General features: G+C 41.6%; 1 protein-coding gene across 22 annotated transcripts in view; it reads left to right on the top strand.

Annotated features, from left to right (window-relative positions):
- LOC124011985 (neural cell adhesion molecule 1-like) overlaps positions 1 to 21,460 on the top strand; it is a 332,951-nt gene that overhangs the window by 288,508 nt on the left and 22,983 nt on the right. For 5 of the 22 annotated variants that reach the window (XM_046325400.1, XM_046325416.1, XM_046325444.1 and 2 more), the window contains 3 exons: positions 839 to 964; positions 18,812 to 18,936; positions 19,101 to 19,281. In XM_046325400.1, the coding sequence (XP_046181356.1) occupies positions 839 to 964; positions 18,812 to 18,936; positions 19,101 to 19,281 (432 nt within the window). Of the gene's footprint in view, positions 1 to 838; positions 965 to 3,463; positions 3,467 to 7,227; positions 7,243 to 7,502; positions 7,539 to 10,947; positions 11,008 to 15,794; positions 15,798 to 18,811; positions 18,937 to 19,100; positions 19,282 to 21,460 lie in introns of all 22 variants that reach the window. The other 17 variants (XM_046325292.1, XM_046325320.1, XM_046325424.1 and 14 more) reach the window with 12 other exon arrangements.

Raw genomic sequence — 21,460 nt, 5'->3', positions numbered from 1 at the left:
AGTGACTGCAATTCTGCACAGACACACACATAACAGCCTGCCAATAGACATTTGCACTGTGAAAGGCCTGCCAACAAACACACACAGATACCTAGTTATGGACTAGAAAATATTCACACACACACATAAACAAAACACAGACAACCTAAACATATGACATCCTCACACACACAGTGTCAAGCAATAAACCTCCCCACTCACTCAAACAGACAAGGGCCAGCCTCTACGCTCGCTCATACACAAAAAACAGTGCCAACATACCCCCTCTCAGATCACTCTCTTTTCCACCACACTGTCTTGCTCCTCGACAGAGAGGAGATCACAATAACAGCCATCACTCTGTCCTGCCCTCTGCTCCTCTTAGCAGAGGCCTCCCATTGCATCACTCATCCTAGAGCAAGGTTCCCCAACTGGAGACCCGTGGGTAATTTTATTTGGCCCTTAAAGTTTTCTGAGCAATTTTGGGATATAAGACTGTAAAAACACCAGCAAATCAGCTCCAAGTAATTTTAATTTAGGAAATCTATTCCAGAGTATTCCTATGCATAGTAGAGTGATCGTATACAAATGTAAGCAAGGTTTGAAATGATTATGTTTTAGTCAAATATTATATGGGTTTGGGCTTCTTGCAGTCAATTTGTAGTCTACAAATGATTTGTAATTATGTCTGGCCTGCTGACCATCCACTCAACAACAAAAAATCGGCCCAGGGTTGAATCTAGTCCTTGTCCTTGAGCCATCCAAGACATTACAAGTGGGCTTCATCAGCCAGCCGGGTGACTAGGTCTGTATCAATGTCTTTAATGGAGCTTTCTAAAATCCCACTTTTTTCCGACAGGCCTGAGCATGATCACCATCGTCGGCCTGAAGCCCGAGACCTTCTATGAGGTCAAGATGTCTGCCATCAACGGCAAGGGTGAGGGCGAGAGCAGCACTCCTCTGAACTTCAAGACAGAGCCAGTCCGTAAGTGCTTCCCTCCTTCCTTGTTCCCTCCTGCAGAGAGATAGCACTAACCTAACCCGAATGCTTTTCCTCTCTATCACCACCTCGTGTAGTCTAGCCATCCAGCCGCGACCACCTATCCCCCCCAAGCTCCCAGCGCCACATGCATAATGCATCTTCCTTCTGATCTCCTTGAAGGACCAGCCACTGCGCTCCAGGGATGCATTGCCAACTGCCCCCAGCCTGTGTGTCTGTTTGCATTTGCCTTAGCGGAGTTACCAACAACCGGATGTTCCGGTTTTCAGAGATACATCTATTTTCACCCTATAGCTTCCTTTTCCACTGAAAACTGGATGTGGGAATTCCACTGAGGTGTTTCTCTTATGCCTGTTACGTTAAGTTACGTTTCATAGAAAGGTTAGGGAAGTAGGGTTGGGGACCTACTTTTTTTCAGCTAATGGGTGGTGGAAGGGGGGCGCCATCCAAATTTCCGCCCTCCCCCTCCCTTTCGCCGGTTCTGGTGACAGTAGTGTCTGTGTGTGTTTGTCACACACACACACACACACACACACACACACACACACACACACACACACACACACACACACACACACACACACACACACACACACACACACACACACACACACACACACACACACACACACACACACACACACACACACACACACACACACACACACACACACACACACACACACACACACACTCGCATAGGCCTACAGTGTTTTACCCAGTTCTGGTGTATTTTGTCCTTCTCTCCCCATGGGATGTTGTTATTTAGACAGCCCCCTTTCCTACCCCACATACCACCCCTCCCAACCTTCAGAGTATAATTTGCTAGGTGCAGAAAACATATTGTCTCGTCTCTATCTCTGTGTGTCGGCATTCTCAGTCTACACAATTCAAACTTGTTCCATTTATTGTGAAGCTAACTTCAGTCCGTGCATTTCTGCAAGCTGTTTTGGGACAATGTCCCTCTTCATGAGGACAATATCTACGATGACAACTGTAAATGATATCAGAGCACAATTCTTTGTCGTATTGAGATTTTCTCTTGACAGGTATCTGATTGATCAATTCATGCTAATGCCTAATCATTAAATGAAAGGAACAACGCTCGCATCACTACAAAACACAACATCAAAAACTATTTTGACAAATAATTTAAGGCTGCTATTTTGGTGGACTAAAAATCCATGTAGATGTCAAGGTAAATTGGCCAAGTGTTATTTTGGTCGTCTGCAGCACAGTGGTGACTAGCACTTTAACACATTTGTTAGTAAAGAGGCGCTGTGTGCTTGTGAGTGCACCAATCGGAGAGCATGAACACACAAAAAATGAACACACAAAAAATAAAACACACATAAGCCTACAGTGTTTTACCCTGTTCTGGTAAAACACACATTTACGATTAGTCTGGACACTTAAGAGTTAATTATTAAGCCATTACTAACTTCAATATTGGCAAAAAAATTGCCCGGATCTTCAAAACTTGTAAAACATAGTGAAGTTAAACAATACATTGTGCCTATGTCAGTATACTGGAACCCTTCCTATAGATTAACGGTATCTTCAGACAAATCAACACTGAGGGTTTAATATTCTGAATCTCAGATGCAGTCACAAGTAAGCAGAGGTTGTTTCTGCAAGTTCTACCTACGGACGAATCCAAAATGAAAATGTTGTTATACAGTGCCTTGCAAAAGTATTCACCTCCCTTGGCGTTTTTCCAATTTTGTTGCATTACAACCTGTAATTTAAATATATTTTTATTTGGATTTCATGTAATGGACATACACAAAATAGTATAAATTGGTGAAGTCTAATGAAAAAAAAATTACTTGTTTAAAAAAAATCTAAAAAATAAAACATGGAAAAGTGCTGTGTGCATATGTATTCAACCCCTTTGCTATGAAGTCCCTAAATAAGATCTGGTGCAACCAACTACTTTCAGAAGCCACATAATTAGTTAAATAAAGTCCACCTGTGTGCAATCTAAGTGTCACATGATCTCAGTATAAATACACCTGTTCTGAAAGGCCCCAGCGTCTGAAACACAACTAAGCAAGGGGCACCACCAAGCAAGCGGCACTATGAAGACCAAGGAGCTCTCCGTACAGGTCAGGGAGAAAGTTGTGGAGAAGTACAGATCAGGGTTGGGTTATAAAAAAATATCCAAAACTTTGAACATCCCACAGAGCACCATTAAATCCATTATTAAAAAGTGGAAAGAATATGGCACCACAACAAATCTGCCAAGAGAGGGCCGCCCACCAAAACTCATGGACAAGGCATTAATCAGAGAGGCAACAAAGAGACCAAAGATAACGCTGAAGGAGCTGCAAGCTCCACAGCGGAGATTGGAGTATCTGTCCATAGGACCACTTTAAGCACTCTACAGAGCTGGGCTTTACGGAAGAGTGGCCAGAAGAAAATAGGCAAACATGTTTGGTGTCCGCCAAAAGGCATGTGGGAGACTCCCCAAACATATGGAAGAAGGTACTCTGGTCAGATGAGACTAAAATATTGTTTTTTGGTCATCAAGGAAAATGCTATATCTGGCGCAAACCCAACACCTCTCATCGCCCCAAGAACACCATCCCTACAGTGAAGCATGGTGGTGGCAGTATCATGCTGTGGGGATGTATTTCATTGGCAGGGACTGGGAAACTGGTCAGAATTGAAGGAATGATGGATGGTGCTAAATACGGGAAATTCTTGAGGGAAACCTGTTTCAGTCTTCCAGTGATTTGAGACTGGGACTGAGGTTCACCTTCCAGCAGGACAATGACCCTAAGCATACTGCTAAAGCAACACTCAAGTGGTTTAAGGGGAAACATTTAAATGTCTTGGAATGGCCTAGTCAAAGCCCAGACCTCAATCCAATTGAGAATCTGTGGTATGACTTAAAGGTTGCTGTGAACCAGCGGAACCCATCCAACTTGAAGGAGCTGGAGCAGTTTTGCCTTGAAGAATGGGCAAAAATCTCAGCGGCTAGATGTGCCAAGCTTATAGAGACATACCCAAAGAGACTTGCAGCTGTAATTGCTGCAAAATGTGGCTCTACAAAGTATTTACTTTGGGGGGGGGTGAATAGTTATGCATGCTTAAGTTTTCCATTTTTTTTCTTATTATTTCTTCTTTGTTTCACAAAAAAAATGTGCATCTTCAAAGTAGTAGGCATGTTGTGTAAATCAAATGATACAACAACCCCCCCCCCCCCAAAAAAAAACAACATTTTAATTCCAGGTTGTAAAGAAACAAAATAGGAAAAATGCCAAGGGGGTGAATACTTTCATAAGCCACTGTATGCGTAGAGTAGCACGGGCATAGGGGGAACATTCAATCTGAAAATATAGAGATTAATTTACTACCAGAACAGTTTATGAATGCGCCATTTTTTGGGTTGTTTTATTAAGGCCGCTTTACACATTTAAGTCACTGGATCTCATTTGTAAGAGCTGCATAATAAAATAGCATAATATGAATCTGCCCAGATTCACACACTGTGTTAGCCATCTAAAAACACTGAAGGAATTAGAGTGTTGGAAAGGAAAAGCGACCCCATCTTTTATTTTCTCCCTCCTAGTTTGTCAGTCATGCTGAACGGTGTTGCTGTACGTGGTAGTTAAGGTTATTTTCTCTAGGTTTATTCACTTCTGATTCAACACATTTAAGGCATGAATCAGTCTGATTCTGTTTTGCTTCTTGCTATGCTTCCATCTGTGCTTTTCACCCTCTGTGCTTCTGTAGCAACCACCCTTAGTTCCCACTTCGACCCTTTTTTCAGTTTGAAGTCTAGAGGGATGCCTTGTCCTTTTACTTCATCTTGATTTGGAGCATTGAGTACCTTAATCAGATAAACAGCGACCTAAAGTCATAACTCTCTATTACTCTATTTCATAATGTTCTGAATGTTTTCTCACCTTGAAAGTACTGTGACATTATTTGAAGTCTGTCCAGAATGCTAAACATGCCTAATTTATAAGGTACATTGATTAGGTATGTTTATTTTACGGCTCATGAGCTCTATAAATCTATGATTGTTTTTACTGATAATAGTTACAGTGCCTTCAGAAATTGTTCATAACCCTTCTCCTTTTCCACATTTTGTTGTATTGCAGCCTGAATTTAAAATGGATATAATTTTGACTTTTTGTCACTGGGTTCAACACAATACCCCATAATGTCAGATTGGAATTTAAACAAAGTAATTCAAAATTAAAAACTGAAGTGTCTTGAGTTAATAAGTATGAAACCCCTTTTTATTGCACACCTAAATAAGTTCAGGAGTAAAAAAAGTCACATAATGAGCTGCATGGATAGTGTTTAACGTGATTATTGAATGATCTCTGTACTCCACACATACTGTACAAGTATCTGTCCCTCAGTGTTCCCCCAGTGAATCTCAAACCCAGATTCAACCATAAAGACCAGGGAGATTTTCCGATGCCTCGTAAAGAAGGGCACCTATTGGTAGATGGGTTAATAAAAAGCAGACATTGAATATCCCTTTGAGCATGGTAAAGTTATTAATTACACTTTGGATGGTGTTTCAGTCACAACAAAGAGAGCAGCATAGCACCCTGCATCCCTCTGCTGGTTTTTCTCTGAAACTAAGCAGGGTTGATTCTGGTTGGTCCCTGGATGGGACCCCAGATTCTGTTGGAGGGCCAGTAGGAGGCACTCTTTCCTCGGGTCTGAAAATAAAAAAAATATCCCAATGCCCAGGGCAATGATTGGCCTGTGTAAGGTGGTGTCTTTTGTCCTGACTCTCTGTGGTCATTAAAGATGCCATTTCACTTATTGGTCTTAATTCCCAATCTGTCCTTCGTACCATCATGACCACCTAACCATCCCCAGCTTACAATTGGCTCATTCATCGCCCCTCCTCTCCCCTGTAACTATTCCCCAGCTTGTTGCTGTAGATGAGAATGTGTTCAGTCAACTTAGCTGGTAAAGGGTTAAATATACCGAACAAAAATATAAATGCAACAATTTCAAAGATTTTACTGAGTTGCAGTTCATATAATGAAATCAGTCATTTGAAATAAATGAATTAGGCCCTAATCTATGGATTTCACACGACTGGGCAGGGGTGCAGCCGTGGATGGGCCTTGGAGGGCATACACCCACCCACCCACAGCCAATCTGAATTCATTTTTTCCCACAAAAGGGCTTTATTACAGACAGAAATACTCAGCCCCCCCCCCCCCCCCCATGTAATGATCATGCTGTTTAATCAGCTTTTTGATATGCCTTACCTGACAGGTAATGGATTATCGTGGCAAAGGATAAATGCTAACTAACAGGGATGTAAACAAACTTGTGCACAAAATGTGAGAGAACCTTTTTTGTGCGTATGGAACACTTCTGTGATTTTTTTATTTCAACTCATGAAGCATGGGACAAACACCTTACATGTTACATTTATATTTTTGTTCAGTGTAAATACAAAGGAAGGAAACCACTCAGGGATTTCACCATGAGGCCAATGGTGAATTAAAACAGTTTGTTTAATGGCCGTAATAGGAGAAAACTGAGGCTGGATCAACAACATTGTAGTACTCCACGTACTAACTTAAATTGACAGAGTGAACAGAAGGAAGCCCTTACAGAATTAACAATATTCCAAAACATGCATCCTGTTTTCATCAAAGTTGGGTTTGTCCTGAATACAAAGTGTTATGTTTGGGGCAAATCCAATACAACCCATTACTGAGTACCACTCTCCATATGTTTAAGCATAGTGGTGGCTGCATCATCTTATGGGTTTTGTTGTAATTGTTAAGGACTGGGAAGTTTTTCGGGATAAAAAATAAACAGAATGGAGCTAAGCACAGGCAAAATCCTAGAGGAAAACCTGGTTCAGTCTGCTTTCCTCCAGACACTGGGAGATGAATTCACCTTTCAGAAGGACAATAACCTAAAACACAAGGCCAACTGGAGTTGCCAACCAAGAAGACAGTGAATGTTCCTGAGTGACCAGGTTACAGTTTTTACTTAAATCGTATTGAAAATCTATGGCAAGACCTGAAAATGTGAAGATATGTCAAGTGTGTGAATACTTTCTGAAGACACTGTATACTTTACCAAAGTGAACTATCCCATTATCACTGTTTATCATGGTTCATATTTAGTTGTGAAGTGACAGGACAGCCACCTTCTACCATTTTTGTACATTTCTGTTTTAATTGTTTCTGTTTCTTCTGATTTTGTTCATCTTTACCCATCTATTTTTGTTCAATTGGACTTCTCAGGCTATACTTTCACAAGTAAGTTTCTCGTCTCCCTGTCTTTGCATCCTTTTCTTTGACTGTTTTCATTTCATCCATTTATTTTAAACATTTATGTAAAAAACTTAATTAACAATTGCATGTTTTATAGATTGAAAAAAACATACTTTGTTTCGTTATCTCTTTGAATTAAGAATTCTACTTGGCCATTTCCTCAAAGCTTTGATTGGGGCATTTTGGTATTTGCTTTCAATAAATTAAAACGCTCACACAATAACTCTTGTCTCAAACATTTCCAGACGGCATACCATTTCATTACTCTAACGTGGACTCAGGTTTGTTTTAGTCATATTGTAGTTTCTAAGCAGACTTTGAGTGTGTAATACATGAGTGACCATGTACCGTGCAATCACATAGTTCCATAGCTCATTTGTAGCCACTTGCTTCTCCCGTGTGCATCTTGTCCCCTCTCCCTTTGTACAGTGAACTGATTGACCCCTGATTGACTTCAAATAGCCACTCAATCCTTAGCCAATTGTACATATACTCAGTAATTCGTATGAACATAATGAGCAATAACAACATGTTGGACAGTGTTATTGCCCATACAGCAGCGTATACAAACAAAGACAAAGAACTGAGCCGCATTATCAGCCAAAGGGAAATATTAATATTCAGTGCCATTAGTTTCTCAATGATGACTCATTGTTTATGTGGCACAATTGAAATGTAGCCTGAGATGTCGGCAACAGACAGGATCCAGCCGTGGTTGGGTTTGAGGGTTTGTTGCCGTTCATAAAGGGATACTTTGGGATTTTGGCAATCTGCATCCAGTATGAAGGAAGTTAAGTGGTCGTTTCATGAGCCAATGCTAACTAGCATTAGCCCAATGACTGGAAGTCTATTGTATCTACTAGTATGCTAGCAGTTACCATAGACTTCCAGTCATTGCACTAATGCTAGTTAGCAATTGCATTAACACTAGTCAGCAACTTCCTTCAAACTGCACGCGAGACATAAAAATGGTATCCACAAGCTAATCTGACTCTGCCAAAAATGGGCAAAATTCTGAAGTATCCCTTTAAGGCATCCCTAATTCACCGGGTTTATTGCATCTCTGCTCAGCCATGACAGTGTGAGGCAACATTACAGAGAAGCCTATTTTTCCCCCTCATAAGACCCCAGTACAAAGGCAGAGAAGCGCAACAAAGACAATATCTCATAATTATGCTGATTCTCTTATGTGGTTATGTTTGGAGGAGATGGATACCATCATCTGTTTTTATTCTGGAGGCTAACCTGCCTGGATGGGAGAGCTGATTGGTGGGATAATGGTTGGAACACTCCAAACACACACTTAACATTCCTCAGGGCCTGCATGACTAGCCAGGAGCACAGGGATGGCATAGACTTTACTCTTCTCTGTTGTTGTATGAGTACTACTGTATTACAGTACTATTGTATTTCCAGGGTGTAAGGGACAACTTGTAAATCTAAACAAAAGCTGTTTATATTAAATGGCATATAATTAAATAATTACTTTAAAAACATGATCAGATATATTTAATATAATTATGTTATACAAGTTTTAAATTAATCTCCTTTAATTGGTTTGTGTGTGCAGGCGTGTGTGTCATAGTACTAGTTAGGAGTACTCAGGGTTTACAAGATGGGCCATAGTGAATGCTCTCTTGTACATTTCCGTGTCATGCCATTGTTCTACACAGTGTCTCCATCAATTGGGAACAGAAGACATGTCTTAGTTTTTGAAATACCGTGACTCAAGTTAAAACAATTAGAAGTCCATAGTGTCCACAACCACCCTTATAGAAGTCCTACTAGAATAAGAGGTAAGCCAGGTGTCCACAGAACCTGCAAAGGGATATGACGATTTTACCTCTGTAGGTAGAGGAAGTCACCAGTAAGCCGGCCATGGTGGTCGAGGCTGAGGTGGTGGAAGGAACTATGGAGACTGTTCTAACATCAGCAACCACGCCTCAAATTACATATACAACAGCAGCTACCTCACAAAATGCTCCCAACACACTCACGCAGCATTCCAGCTGGTGATCTGACGTAATCGGAGAGTAAGTATGCCTTTCTAAGGGATGGCTCAGCCTCCTTCTCCCTGTCTCTTGGCATTTTTCAACGAATTGTTTTTTCAGAAACCCTTCTAACATGATGTGCCTTGGCCCTGGCACCATGGAAACCTGGCTATAAATACCTCGGCTGCCTCGCAGCTTTTATGCAATTACAGTGAAAAAAAAACATGTTTATTGGTTATTATGTAGCTATCCAAAATATGATTTCCAGTCTGCTCTAAGCATCCGTCTCTCCCCAGCATGCTTGTGCGGACCGAATCCCTATTAATAATTAAAAGGTTGAGAAGATTTTTCTTTAGGTCATTTTTGCATTCTCTCAAAATGTATTATCTGCAATGGACGTCACCACAAATATGTGGTTTGCAATATCTGCGGTTTGCCAGACATAGTTGCTGGCCTGCTCATGCAAGACGGATTATCACTCAAATTCTAACCGGTGAAACAACTGAATTTCTGATTGTAGGCAGTCAAGCAGTGTGAAGCTTCTTTGTGAAGTCGATGGCTTATGAGCATTTCTTGCAAATATTATGTCAAAAGCAGGCATGCTTTTTTCAAATTAAATTTCAAATTAAAACATTTCTCATTTTTAAACTGACAGTGTTCTACCAAGTCTTTCACTCTGGTTGGAGTTGTTCTGTCAATGGCTGCAGTGTTGCTTTTATCATTTAATGTCTTTGTCTGCCATACCATTCCTCACCTCATTTACAGTATATCTAAGGAAAGCCTGACCCACTTGAAGCAACAACTTAGGTTCCCTTAGACAGTTCTACCCTCACTTGTGTACAAATAGAGCCTGGTAAATTAGGCGTATTGTACATTGATAGTCCATTTTATGATTCACTTACACAATATGCTTTTGTCACTAATAACAATATTTTAGATGTTCACAGTTAATTGAATCATACAAGAGAATAGTTTCTCATATAACTATTTTCAGCTGACTACCAATGATACCTTTTCATTGTCATGAGTCTGCACAAATCGGTGGTTTTTACAAGAACACCTACCTTGTGGGTAATGACTCATGATTATCTTGAGAAAGCAGCTTGGTTGGAATGAATTGTGTTTGTGTTGATAAAATGGGTTCAATTCTAATGATAATTGTCAAACAGACCAACAGCTATACTACCTGCTTCAAACCAGGCTTATGGAAACTCATCTTCTGCTCTTAGGAATTTTAATGTGAGGAGGTCAATATGTATTTAGAATTTACAGGGCTACCTGCTGGTGTTCCCAATTAGATAAGAATATGATAGTGTACGTTAAATGAGTGTGAAACTTCAGTTTATTACAGTACAATGTAGATTCCAGCTGATTTGAATGATAAAACACAGTTAAATACGTTCCATAATAGCAGCATCTCAGGTTGTGGTATGACACATTCTTATGGTGAATGTGATGTTGTACTGTACATCATGATTTTGAAGTGCTCTTGTTCATGAGGTGTTTCATGCTGCTCAGCATAAGCCTTATCTGAAAGTCGATATGACGCTCTATGGTGTGTTGGTGCCAGTGGATGACTGATGTGTACCGAGGGGGTGCTCTGCCATCAGAATGTTCAGTCGTCTGTAACACTAACGACTTGCACTGCCCTCTCTGGGGAATCGCGGGCACCTCTCACCATGTTTTCACCATCTTGCAGTTTCGTCAGTGACACCAACCTTCATTCCTTCAACCAGTGCAGCCCTTAGTGAGTATGCCGGTGTGTCTCCCTCTACCCCCCAATATCCCTCTCTATGCCTGCTTGGTTTCACACTGCTTAGTGCTACTCGCTCCGCTTTAGAGACGAGGAGCTACTGCTGTACTGTTATTAGTTATAGGGTTGGTCAGTGATACAGAGAGACAGTCAGTCAGTCACTGACTCTGCTCACTGCCTCAATCCTTAGTACAGTTCCACTGACTAACCTCAGCCAGCAAGAAACAGGTTGCCCTCTACTTAAAACAGGTTGCCCTCTACTTGATATGAATTCAGTTAACCCCAAACGCATGTATTACAAAACACTGTGCTTTTGGTATCGGCCCCCACAGTCTGGCGTGTGTTTGATTTCAAGGAGTTTAGAGTGGGTTTTACAGACATTCTTCTTTAATGTCGAAGCAGTGCAGCATGCAGCACACATCTGATTACAGGATTGATCACTGTAACATTAGCTAACACTGCTGCATGTTGTCTGATTAGTCTAAAGAAGGGCCCTACCGTCCTGCCATTAACTAACATCTCCACCATTAGCTTTAGCACACCTAGAGCTTCTCTGCCCTTTAGATATATAGCTAGTCTCTTTATTTTGTACATTCCGTTCTCTGTCTTTCTTCCTGTCTGTGCATCTGTGGCTCCTCGGCTATGCCAGGTGTTATGTCTGAACACTCTTCTAAGATGTAGGCAGCTCCCTTCCTTGACCTCTTCTGTCTTTCCCCTGGCGGCTATGGTATTGACAGTGACGTCAGGTAATATTTGGGGTGTTCCATGGCTAACCATGACAGAGTGCATTTCATATATACTAGATGACCAGAGCTATGTTGGACACCTGCTCGCCGAACATCTCATTCCAAAATAATGGTCATTAACATGGAGTTGGTCCCCCCCTTACTGCTATAACAGCCTCCACTCTTCTTGGAAGGCTTTCCACCAGATGTTGGAACATTGCTGGAGGGCCTCAAGAGCATTAGTGAGGTTGGCCACTGATGTTGGGCGCCTATGCCTGGCTCGCAGATCTCGACAAACCATTTCTGTATGGACCTCGCTTTGTGCACGGGGGCATTGTCATGCTGAAACAGCAAAGCGCCTTCCCCAAACTGTTGCCACAAGGTTGGAAGCACAGAATCGTCTAAAATGTCATTATATGCTGTACTGTTAAGATTTCCCTTCACTTGATCTATCGGTCCTAGTCCGAACCATGAAAAACAGCCCCAGACCATTATTCCTCCTCCACCAAACTTTACAGTTAGCACTATGCGTACGAGCAGGTAGCTCCCGGCATCCGCCAAACCAAGATTCGTCTGTCGGACTGCAATGGTGAAGCGTGATTAATCACTCCAAAGAACACATTTCCACTGCCCCAGAGTCCAATGGCGGCGAGCTTTACACCACTCCAGCCGATTGCGCATTGTGATCTTAGGCTTGTGTGCCCTGCATGGCCATGGAAACCCATTTCTTGAAGCTCCTGATGAACAGTTCTTGTGCTGACGTTGCTTCCAGAGGATGTTTTGAACTGCGTAGTGAGTGTTGCAACCTAGGACATACGATTTTTACACACTACATGCTTCAGTACTCGACGGTCCCGTTCTCTGAGCTTGTGTGGCCTACCACTTTGCGGCTGAGCCGTTGTTGCTCCTAGATGTTTTCACTTCACAATAACAGAACTTACAGTTGACCCAACTCGAGCAGGGCAGAAATTTGACGAACTGACCTGCTGGAAAGGTGGTATCCTATGACGGTGCCACGTTGAAAGTCACTGAGCTCTTCAGTAAGGCCATTCTACTGCCAATGTTTGTCTATGGAGATTGCATGGCTAGGTGCTTGATTTTATACACCTGTCAGCAACGGGTTTGACTGAAATAGCTGAATACACTCAATTAAAGAGGTGTCCACATACTTTTGTATATATATTGTACTTGTGTCTAAGGGAGCCTGGTTTGACAGACAGCAAAACAAAAACGATTATTCTGACAGACTGGGGATTTCTGAAAGATAACTGATCTTTGATTTTTTTTAAAGAGAGGATAACAGGGCAAAAAAAGCATATAATGATGCATTTAGCTGTTCTAAGAGTGGTTTAATGCAGGCGTTAGATTACGAGCATTTTCAAGTACAATGTTAATAATGATGTTTTTGGGAAACAACTCAGTGATTTAACGATGCTCCTATGAAGGTTCTTACGATGAGTTTAGCCTTAAGATGCTTTTGGCAAACTGGGCCCAGGACTTAAATTTTCCCAGTATCTTTAACAGATTTATCAATAACAGTAGGGATGTTAATCTGTCCTAACATAAATCCTGTGACTCATGAAAAGAGAAGGAAGAAAGGGGGGAGTGGATAAAATAAAAATTATCTGGTGGCAAAGAATGAGATGCATGGATGAGCAACTTCCTATTATAAGATAAAGCTATGCTCTTTTATATCATGTCACTGAGACTCATGGTTGTTGATGACAGTTACTGATAAGATCATTTTTTATTGATTAGAAAACGTGGTTTGTTTGCAGGATAGTGAGTTTCATGCTCTTGGGAGAGGTAAAGGCTACATACATGTTTGGGAAAGGTAAATCAGGTTTCCCTAAGGTATTGTTAGGATAAACATAGCTGATTTGATTGGCTGTAAATTAGGAAGCTGCTATGGGTCAACATTGGGTGTGTGTGTGTGTGTGTGTGTGTGTGTGTGTGTGTGTGTGTGTGTGTGTGTGTGTGTGTGTGTGTGTGTGTGTGTGTGTGTGTGTGTGTGTGTGTGTGTGTGTGTGTGTGTGTGTGTGTGTGTGTGTGTGTGTGTGTGTGTGTGTGTGTGTGTGTGTGTGTACTATGTATTTGTTGAATTGCTGGTATCTTTCTACTGTGAAAAATATAAGTAAGCCTGAGGAACTATTTTGTAGGTCATGTACCAGGCTGACCAATATACATCATATAACAGCTGTATAATAACACTGGTCTATTAGTTACTAATTAGATTTTGACTCACCTGTAGAATGATAAGTTGTTGAGCTTATAGGCTCTATGTAACTAATATTAACAAATCAGTCATTATTCAATACTGATTGCCTTCACGTGTGATTAGTATTCTAGTTAGCTACATGTGAAAAATGGCATGAGGGATTTTTCCTCAAGGCTTCAGGTGTGTTAACAAGTGTGCGTTCTTTATATGCATTTGATACCAGGTAATTGGAGTAAGTATGTTGCATGTCTAATGATGTTTATAATTCATTAAACAAGGTTCAGAGTCCACTCAGTGTTGCTGTGATTCATGTTTATTTCCTCAATGAACATATATACATTATTTCTTAAAATGTATAGGACTTTATACTATGGTATGGGTTTATTCTGCGTTCTCATACATCGAGGCCATACATTTTGACAATATGCCCTCAGAGATACAGTATGTACCCTGAAGTCCTACAATGTGTGAGGACTTCAGCTATCTCATTTAGCTATCTCCTCTGTTGCTGATCCCCCCCCATTTAGCTATCTCCTCTGTTGCTGATCCCCCCCATTTGGCTAACTCCTCTGTTGCTGATCCCCCCCCATTTAGCTATCTCCTCTGTTGCTGATCCCCCCCCATTTAGCTATCTCCTCTGTTGCTGATCCCCCCATTTAGCTATCTCATCTGTTGCTGATCCCCCCCAATTTAGCTATCTCATCTGTTGCTGATCCCCCCTGCATTTAGCTATCTCATCTGTTGCTGATCCCCCCCCCATTTAGCTATCTCATCTGTTGCTGATCCCCCCCATTTAGCTATCTCCTCTGTTGCTGATCCCCCCCCCCCATTTAACTATCTCATCTGTTGCTGATCCCCCCCAATTTAGCTATCTCATCTGTTGCTGATCCCCCCTCCATTTAGCTATCTCATCTGTTGCTGATCCCCCCCCATTTAGCTATCTCATCTGTTGCTGATCCCCCCCCATTTAGCTATCTCATCTGTTGCTGATCCCCCCCATTTAGCTATCTCCTCTGTTGCTGATCCCCCACCCCCCATTTAGCTATCTCCTCTGTTGCTGATCAACCCCCCACCCGCAAATGTGGTCATATTGTTGTCATATACCATATTTAGTTGCACATATGACATTTGACAATGTGCTTTGTCAATCAGTATTGTCAATACTGCAGAGTTTCCTCTGGTTTCCTTTTTTTTACACAACTTGGTTGGAGCCTAAATGTACAATGTACATAGAAAACAAGGTTCTATGAAGACGCTTTAAGGTCAAGAGTTTTCCTAAATATATGCTACAGTCTCATATAAAGCCATTATTTTGTTTGTGTAGAAATAGAGTATGAAAAATGTATATTCACATGAATTCCAGTCCAGAGGAAATACTGTTTCAAAGAAAGATGCATGAGGCAAATTTGGACGGACAGCATTTGATGGAATTGGCATCTAGTTCACACAAAAACATTACAGTGACATATCTTACCTGCATATATGAGCCTGCTTATTCCTGGTCATGACATATCTATTCAATACACTGAAAACCCGAAACTGGATGTCTTAAAATGCTTCATGTATCTAGTTGCTGTACATGTTTTCTATGTCTATTTGATGTGTAAAGAAGTTCTATTGTGAACTTATGTATTTATTTTTGTCATTTGTGTTTCTGTTTTGTATCATTTTGTCTTTAACTGTCTTATTGTTTTGTACCTTACCCATGTTTACATAATTTAAAAATGTTTTGTATTTTCCATGTGACCCCCCTCCACTTTCCTTTCAACCAATCATGTGCCTGCGTATCATATGACTTTGTCATGTGGCTCTTGCATGGTGCTGATGATGTCGTCTTCGTTGGTGAACAGAAGGTAATTTTGGTCAATTCGTATTATATCAACAAGCAGCAGTGGGAAACTAGATTTGAGATTTTAAGCTAAAATAATCTACTTTGATAGAACAATAGAGAGCAACCATTGAATAGATTTTGACCTTAGGTCAACCTGCATTCTATCCAATCATATTGCTACAATTGTATGTAGATTTGTGTATGCTCACTTGGTATCCCACTAAAAGAGAGGGTATAATTCACATTTTTATGAGAGGTGTATATTTCCCTCTTTGCCTTCTTAAAAGCTATACATCACATAATATATTAAATATGCTGCTATATAGCTATCAGTGAGCATTACATAATGAAGTTGAAGATAAGCAAATGGTTGACCTCTAACCCTGATGTATTTTCTAGAGTTTTCTTTTTTGGTGCCTCCAATGGCTATCATATGCAAACAGAACATGTTTTTAAGGCACTTTTTTTGAAGCCATCACCTATAGCAACTGCATCGCACTCTCATTGACCTACTCATCCATGGAGTTAATTCCTTTTCAAACTCTGTCTCCCAGAATGCTTTTCTGGACAGACTAACAGTGGTATTCACCCCACATTACTGCATGCATGCAAGTTCACTCCTCTTTCCTCCAACTTCCTTGTTTCTTTTCTACTATCTCACCAGACAGGAAGTTCTGGCCTGTCTGCATGTACAGTATGTCCTGTCTGTCTGTCTGTGTTTGTCTTCCAGAGTGCCTCTATGTTATTCACATGTATTGATACAGACTGAAAACTTACAGTCCCGTTTACAATTCATGAGTTCTTTAACCCATCTGGTGTGACAATAATCTTTCCATTGCATTTGGGCACAACAAACCTATCAATAAGCTCATTTGTTCACACATGCGGGGATGTCTTTAAAGGAGCTGAAAAAGCGAATAAGAATTTAGATGATTCAGTGAAGGTAGCTCAAGTTTTATTTACTCCAGAACATAATTGCCTTTAACCGTGTCAGTTCATGTCTGTTAGAGTAAAGGATCTGACAAATATAACCTTTTTGTCTAATGTAACGTTCAGAAATTGATATGATGTATGTATGCACTACTGTGCAGACACACTTAAAGTAATGCTATCTGTACAGTATTTATTTAGGGAGACCAATACAAAGGTTGAGTTATTGTTGCATCAGATGAAAATGGGCATGATCATGCGACTATCACAAATTGATACTTCAAAATCTCCCCGAATCACTACATATTGAATCAAATATGGTGTTTGCATGAAAGAGCATGTTTTTGTTAATATCTCTAATTCATGTATAACCTTAATGGCTCTTCTTTCTTCTTAGCATTTGGAAAAACCTCACCTAACTGGGAATGATGCGCATGACTGGATAAACAATGAATTTAACTCTCTGTACATGCCACTTTTTCTTATCACTAACCCTGTTTATTTTAATTCTGGCATCATATCATGCTTACTCCAAGACTATTTATTCTAATGCATTTTCAAGAGAATGTAATCAGAAAATCTGAGATCAAGAACAAGTGCCTTCACGCATGCCTAATTGACTAATTGTGTAATCCCTGCAATTAATGTTTCAAGTGTCATTGATTAAGATGTAACTCAATTTAAATAAAAATGAAAGAAAGTACTCAGCTTTTCAGGGCCAGAGTAGAGGATAAAAATGGAAAAATACAATCCAATCATCATAGGATTCAGTCAGGTTGAAGTCAGGGAGCTTTAGGCCAAGATCCACTTGATCGGGTGGGCAAAAGTGGAGCAGGTTTCAACTGTCTGTCTTTAACCCTATGATTTCTTGTTTTTCTTACCTTATTTTGGCTGAAGTCAAAGGAGGTGGTCCAAACAGACTTCCATGCTGAAGTATAATTGAAAGTCCAACATTAATATTCCCTCCTGCACTTCCATAGGTTTCTTTCAGAATGCCTGGAACCATTTCTGTTGTCAACTGCTCTTTCACTGCCCTCTGTGGGAATGATCCGCTCTCAGAGTTCATTGGTGGTTAAATATCATCAGGGTGATCATGGGCAACAATGCTCCCTCAAGATTGGCACTGAGCTTCAAAACTTGTACCAGTTGTGACCTAAGGTCAGGGTGTCTGACTGCAAAATGTCAGAAAAGAATACATACAAATGGGACAGTAAATAATATCCTCTGATCTCAGCAAAAAACAAGCAACTCCGTGTACATTGCAGATGTGCTGCCGCAGCCAATTGAAACCTGATACCACCTTTTGGGCGGTTAGTGATAGTGGGGAGTAGAATACTGGAGCTGTATGTAACATTCTGTGAGTTATTTTAATAGCATATTCACACCGCTAACCAATGTGCCCATGATGAATGAGTTATGGTGATTGAAGTCTCCTCCCTAAACTCTCTTTGACTGAGGTGACACGGCTGTAAATTTGAACGCTAACATCATTAGACACGAACACAGGCACTCTGTACACGTGCTGGAACACACCAACCCTCCCTTCCCAGCAGATCATGATTATGTTGTTAAATGTAATAGAGTAACATGTCTAATCAAGATGAGGAGGATAATTAGCCTGTGTCCCTGTCATTAGTCTGGAGGAGAGGCCAGATAACGAGCTGCACCTGAAGGAGAATTACATATTCCCATCAGCTCACCCCATTACCCTCACCCCACTACCCACGGCCCTCACTGTCCCTCTGTCATAAAACCGCCCTTGAGTCTATGAGGGACAAAACTTAATTGTATCGTCTTGTAACATCCACTGCCACTATAAAGACAATCCATTTGTCCTCTAGATGTACGACATTTAAAGCAGTAAATACAGAAAAACCAGAGTAAAGGGATTGACAATAAGTGCGTATCCCACAGTGGTTTGGGCTCCTGAAGCGATGGGGCAGAGTGGGAACGTGTGTTGGTTCTCCGACAATGGGCTTTGATGAGGGACAGATGCATTCAGCCATGCCACCTGCATTAAGGGCCTAGGGCAGGAGACTGAGCTGAGCATGTAGGTCGATGCCATGGTAACTGACTGACCGCTGTGTCCCGCTATGTCCCGTTTAGGGGAGCCCAGTCCCCCTAAGCTGGAGGGCAAGCTGCAGACCATGGGCAACGCCCTCAAGGTCAACTGGATCAAGCAGGACGATGGGGGCTCGCCCATCAAACATTACCTGATCAGATACAGGGCTGTGAGTATGACAGGACAAGGAGGTAACGCTGTGTATACCGCTTTGCTTCCTGGTTTTCCCCAAAAATATGATTATTTATTACGTATCTCCCCTGTTTGTACTGTGATGATTTCAGTTTAGCAAAACTGAGTGTTTCACCCCCCCTTTTCTGCGACCCTCCCTAGAAGCACGTTTCGGACTGGAAGCCGGAGATCCGTCTGCCCCATGGCAGTGAGTACGTGGTGCTGAGCAGTCTGGACTGGAACACGGAGTATGAAGTCTACGTGGTGGCCGAGAACCAGCAGGGCAAGTCCCAGCCCGGCACCATCTCCTTTAGGACTGCAGCAGAGCCTACCGCCATCCCAGGTACTGCCCCCCCACCCTGCACGTCAACGACACACACACTGCCAACAGAAACATTGCCACCGTGACCAGATGTATCTATGTTTATTCCTCCAGTCCTTCACCCAAATGGACTTCTAGTCAGGTCTTGAGACAACCGTAGTGCTGACACAGATGTAGACATCATTCCTCTGCCCTGATATGTTGGGATAACCTGTTGGGGTAATTGATTGGTTTGAACCTTTCTGCTGGATGATATTTTCATTCGTTCTTGATTTGAAGGTGGAGTTGTAATCGACACACCCTCATCATGTTGTTCATCCCAAAAGAAGGTGGGAAAAAGACAAAAGTTAGACAGATAAAGAACAGAGTAGCAGAGTCCTCTTCTGTCAGGGCTACCTCAGCGATCATATTTATTAATCTGGAAACACTTTTCCCACCATTGCACAAAGCTTTGGAGTGATAAGGTAAGAATTGAACAAAGACTGTGGCAGTTACATGCTGACTACACCGGGCACGCAAGTGCGTCTGTACGCATGTTGATTTTGTCCATCCACACCATATACGATCAGGTTGATATATCAAAACCAATTCTGAACCAACTATATTAATTTGGAGACAGGTCGAAACACATTCATGGACATTTAGCTCGCTAGCTAGCTTGGTATTGCTAGCTAATTTGTCCTGGGATATAATTAAACATTGGATTGTTATTTTACCTGAAATGCACAAGGTCCTTTTTTTCCTGGATCTCAATTTTGAGTCACACAAAATCAAGTGTTCTCTACTCTGACAATGAATCCGCAGATAAAAGGGAAACCTAGTTAGTTTCTAGTATTCTCTCCTCCTTCAGTCTTAGTCTTCTTCTTCTTCTTCTGTGGACTTTATATGCCAGTTGGCAACCAACTTTAAGGAGTATCTCAGCTTAGCTTTCAATCACCCACCTGGGTATATGCTCCTAAAAACCAATGAGGAGATGGGAGAGGCCGGACTTGCAGGAGATGGGCGAGGCGGGACTTAGCACCTGGCTACGCAGATGCTCGTTGACGCACGCAAGCAGTCTGGATGAAATGGTTTAATAACATATATATGTGACATTATTTTCGCAACTCTTGCGCGCACAACACGAACGGTGTGGTCAGCATTTTAGTCTCACTGTTTTAGGCAGAATATTTTTGCCCACTGTGAGTCTTTGTTGCCGTAGGGTAGGGCTGTTCAATATGGGTCCTGGAAGGCCAAAACACTTCTGTTTTTCATCCTCTCCATCTAATAAGGGACTGTTTTAGACCTAGGAGCACCAGAGTGGAATTAAGTACCAAGTAGAAACAAAAAATGGTGTTTCGGCCTCCAGGACCGGAAATTGAACAGCCCTGCTGTAGAGTGAGATTAGTCCTTTGGTCTCTGCAGGCCTATAACGTCTTGGCTGACACTGCTGCACAGGTTCAGTGAGCAATAATGTCAGGACAAATTGTATCTGTCAGGCCTAGAACATTCTCTTCAAGTCCATAGCGATGCCCCTGCCTCGGTGGTCACGGTCAGCTGATGCTCTGTTGACAGTGTTGTGGCCTGAGAGGTTTGCATTTGAACTTGGGTTGCCTCCCCACTGACCAAACCTGAGCTTGGAACCTGTCTCTTTCTATTTATCTCTTTCTCTTCATCTATATGTTTTTGTCTCTCTTACTTTTCCACCGCCCTTCTGTCTTTTTCTCTTTCTTATGCCTCTATTGGTAGCTCCCTCTATCTCTTTTGAGCTCTCTTTTTCCCCATCTTCCATGCTTCCTCTCTCTTCAATTTATCTCATGCACACTCTCTCTCTCTGGCTTTTTTGATGTTTCAATGGAAGAGGATCAAAAGTCAGTGTCTCTCCATCTTGCTCTCCTCTATCTCTTTCTTTTTCTCCTTTTTTCTTTTTCTGTCTGTCTTTCTATTTCAACGCCAGGTTTAATGGGTCTCAGTTCAGGCTCACTGCTGTATTTACTGACCTGAATATGTGCCTTGGCTCCGTGGGGATGCAGCCTCCGTGGGGATGCAGCCTCCAGTCTTGCATGGTGACGCTTCAATAGGATTAATGTGTTAATGCTTTACTTGAGACCTAACAGGCATCTATCTGCCAGTGCATGGCACAGGGACCGGCTTTTTCACGCACTTTGTGGGAACCATCCATATACTGTAGCAGTGGGAGGTTTGGATCACTCATTATTCC

Source organism: Oncorhynchus gorbuscha, linkage group LG02 (genome assembly GCF_021184085.1).
Source record: "Oncorhynchus gorbuscha isolate QuinsamMale2020 ecotype Even-year linkage group LG02, OgorEven_v1.0, whole genome shotgun sequence".
Taxonomy (NCBI): domain Eukaryota; kingdom Metazoa; phylum Chordata; class Actinopteri; order Salmoniformes; family Salmonidae; genus Oncorhynchus; species Oncorhynchus gorbuscha.
The sequence above is the reverse complement of the archived record's forward strand: the minus strand, read 5'-3'. Positions and strand labels throughout refer to the sequence as shown.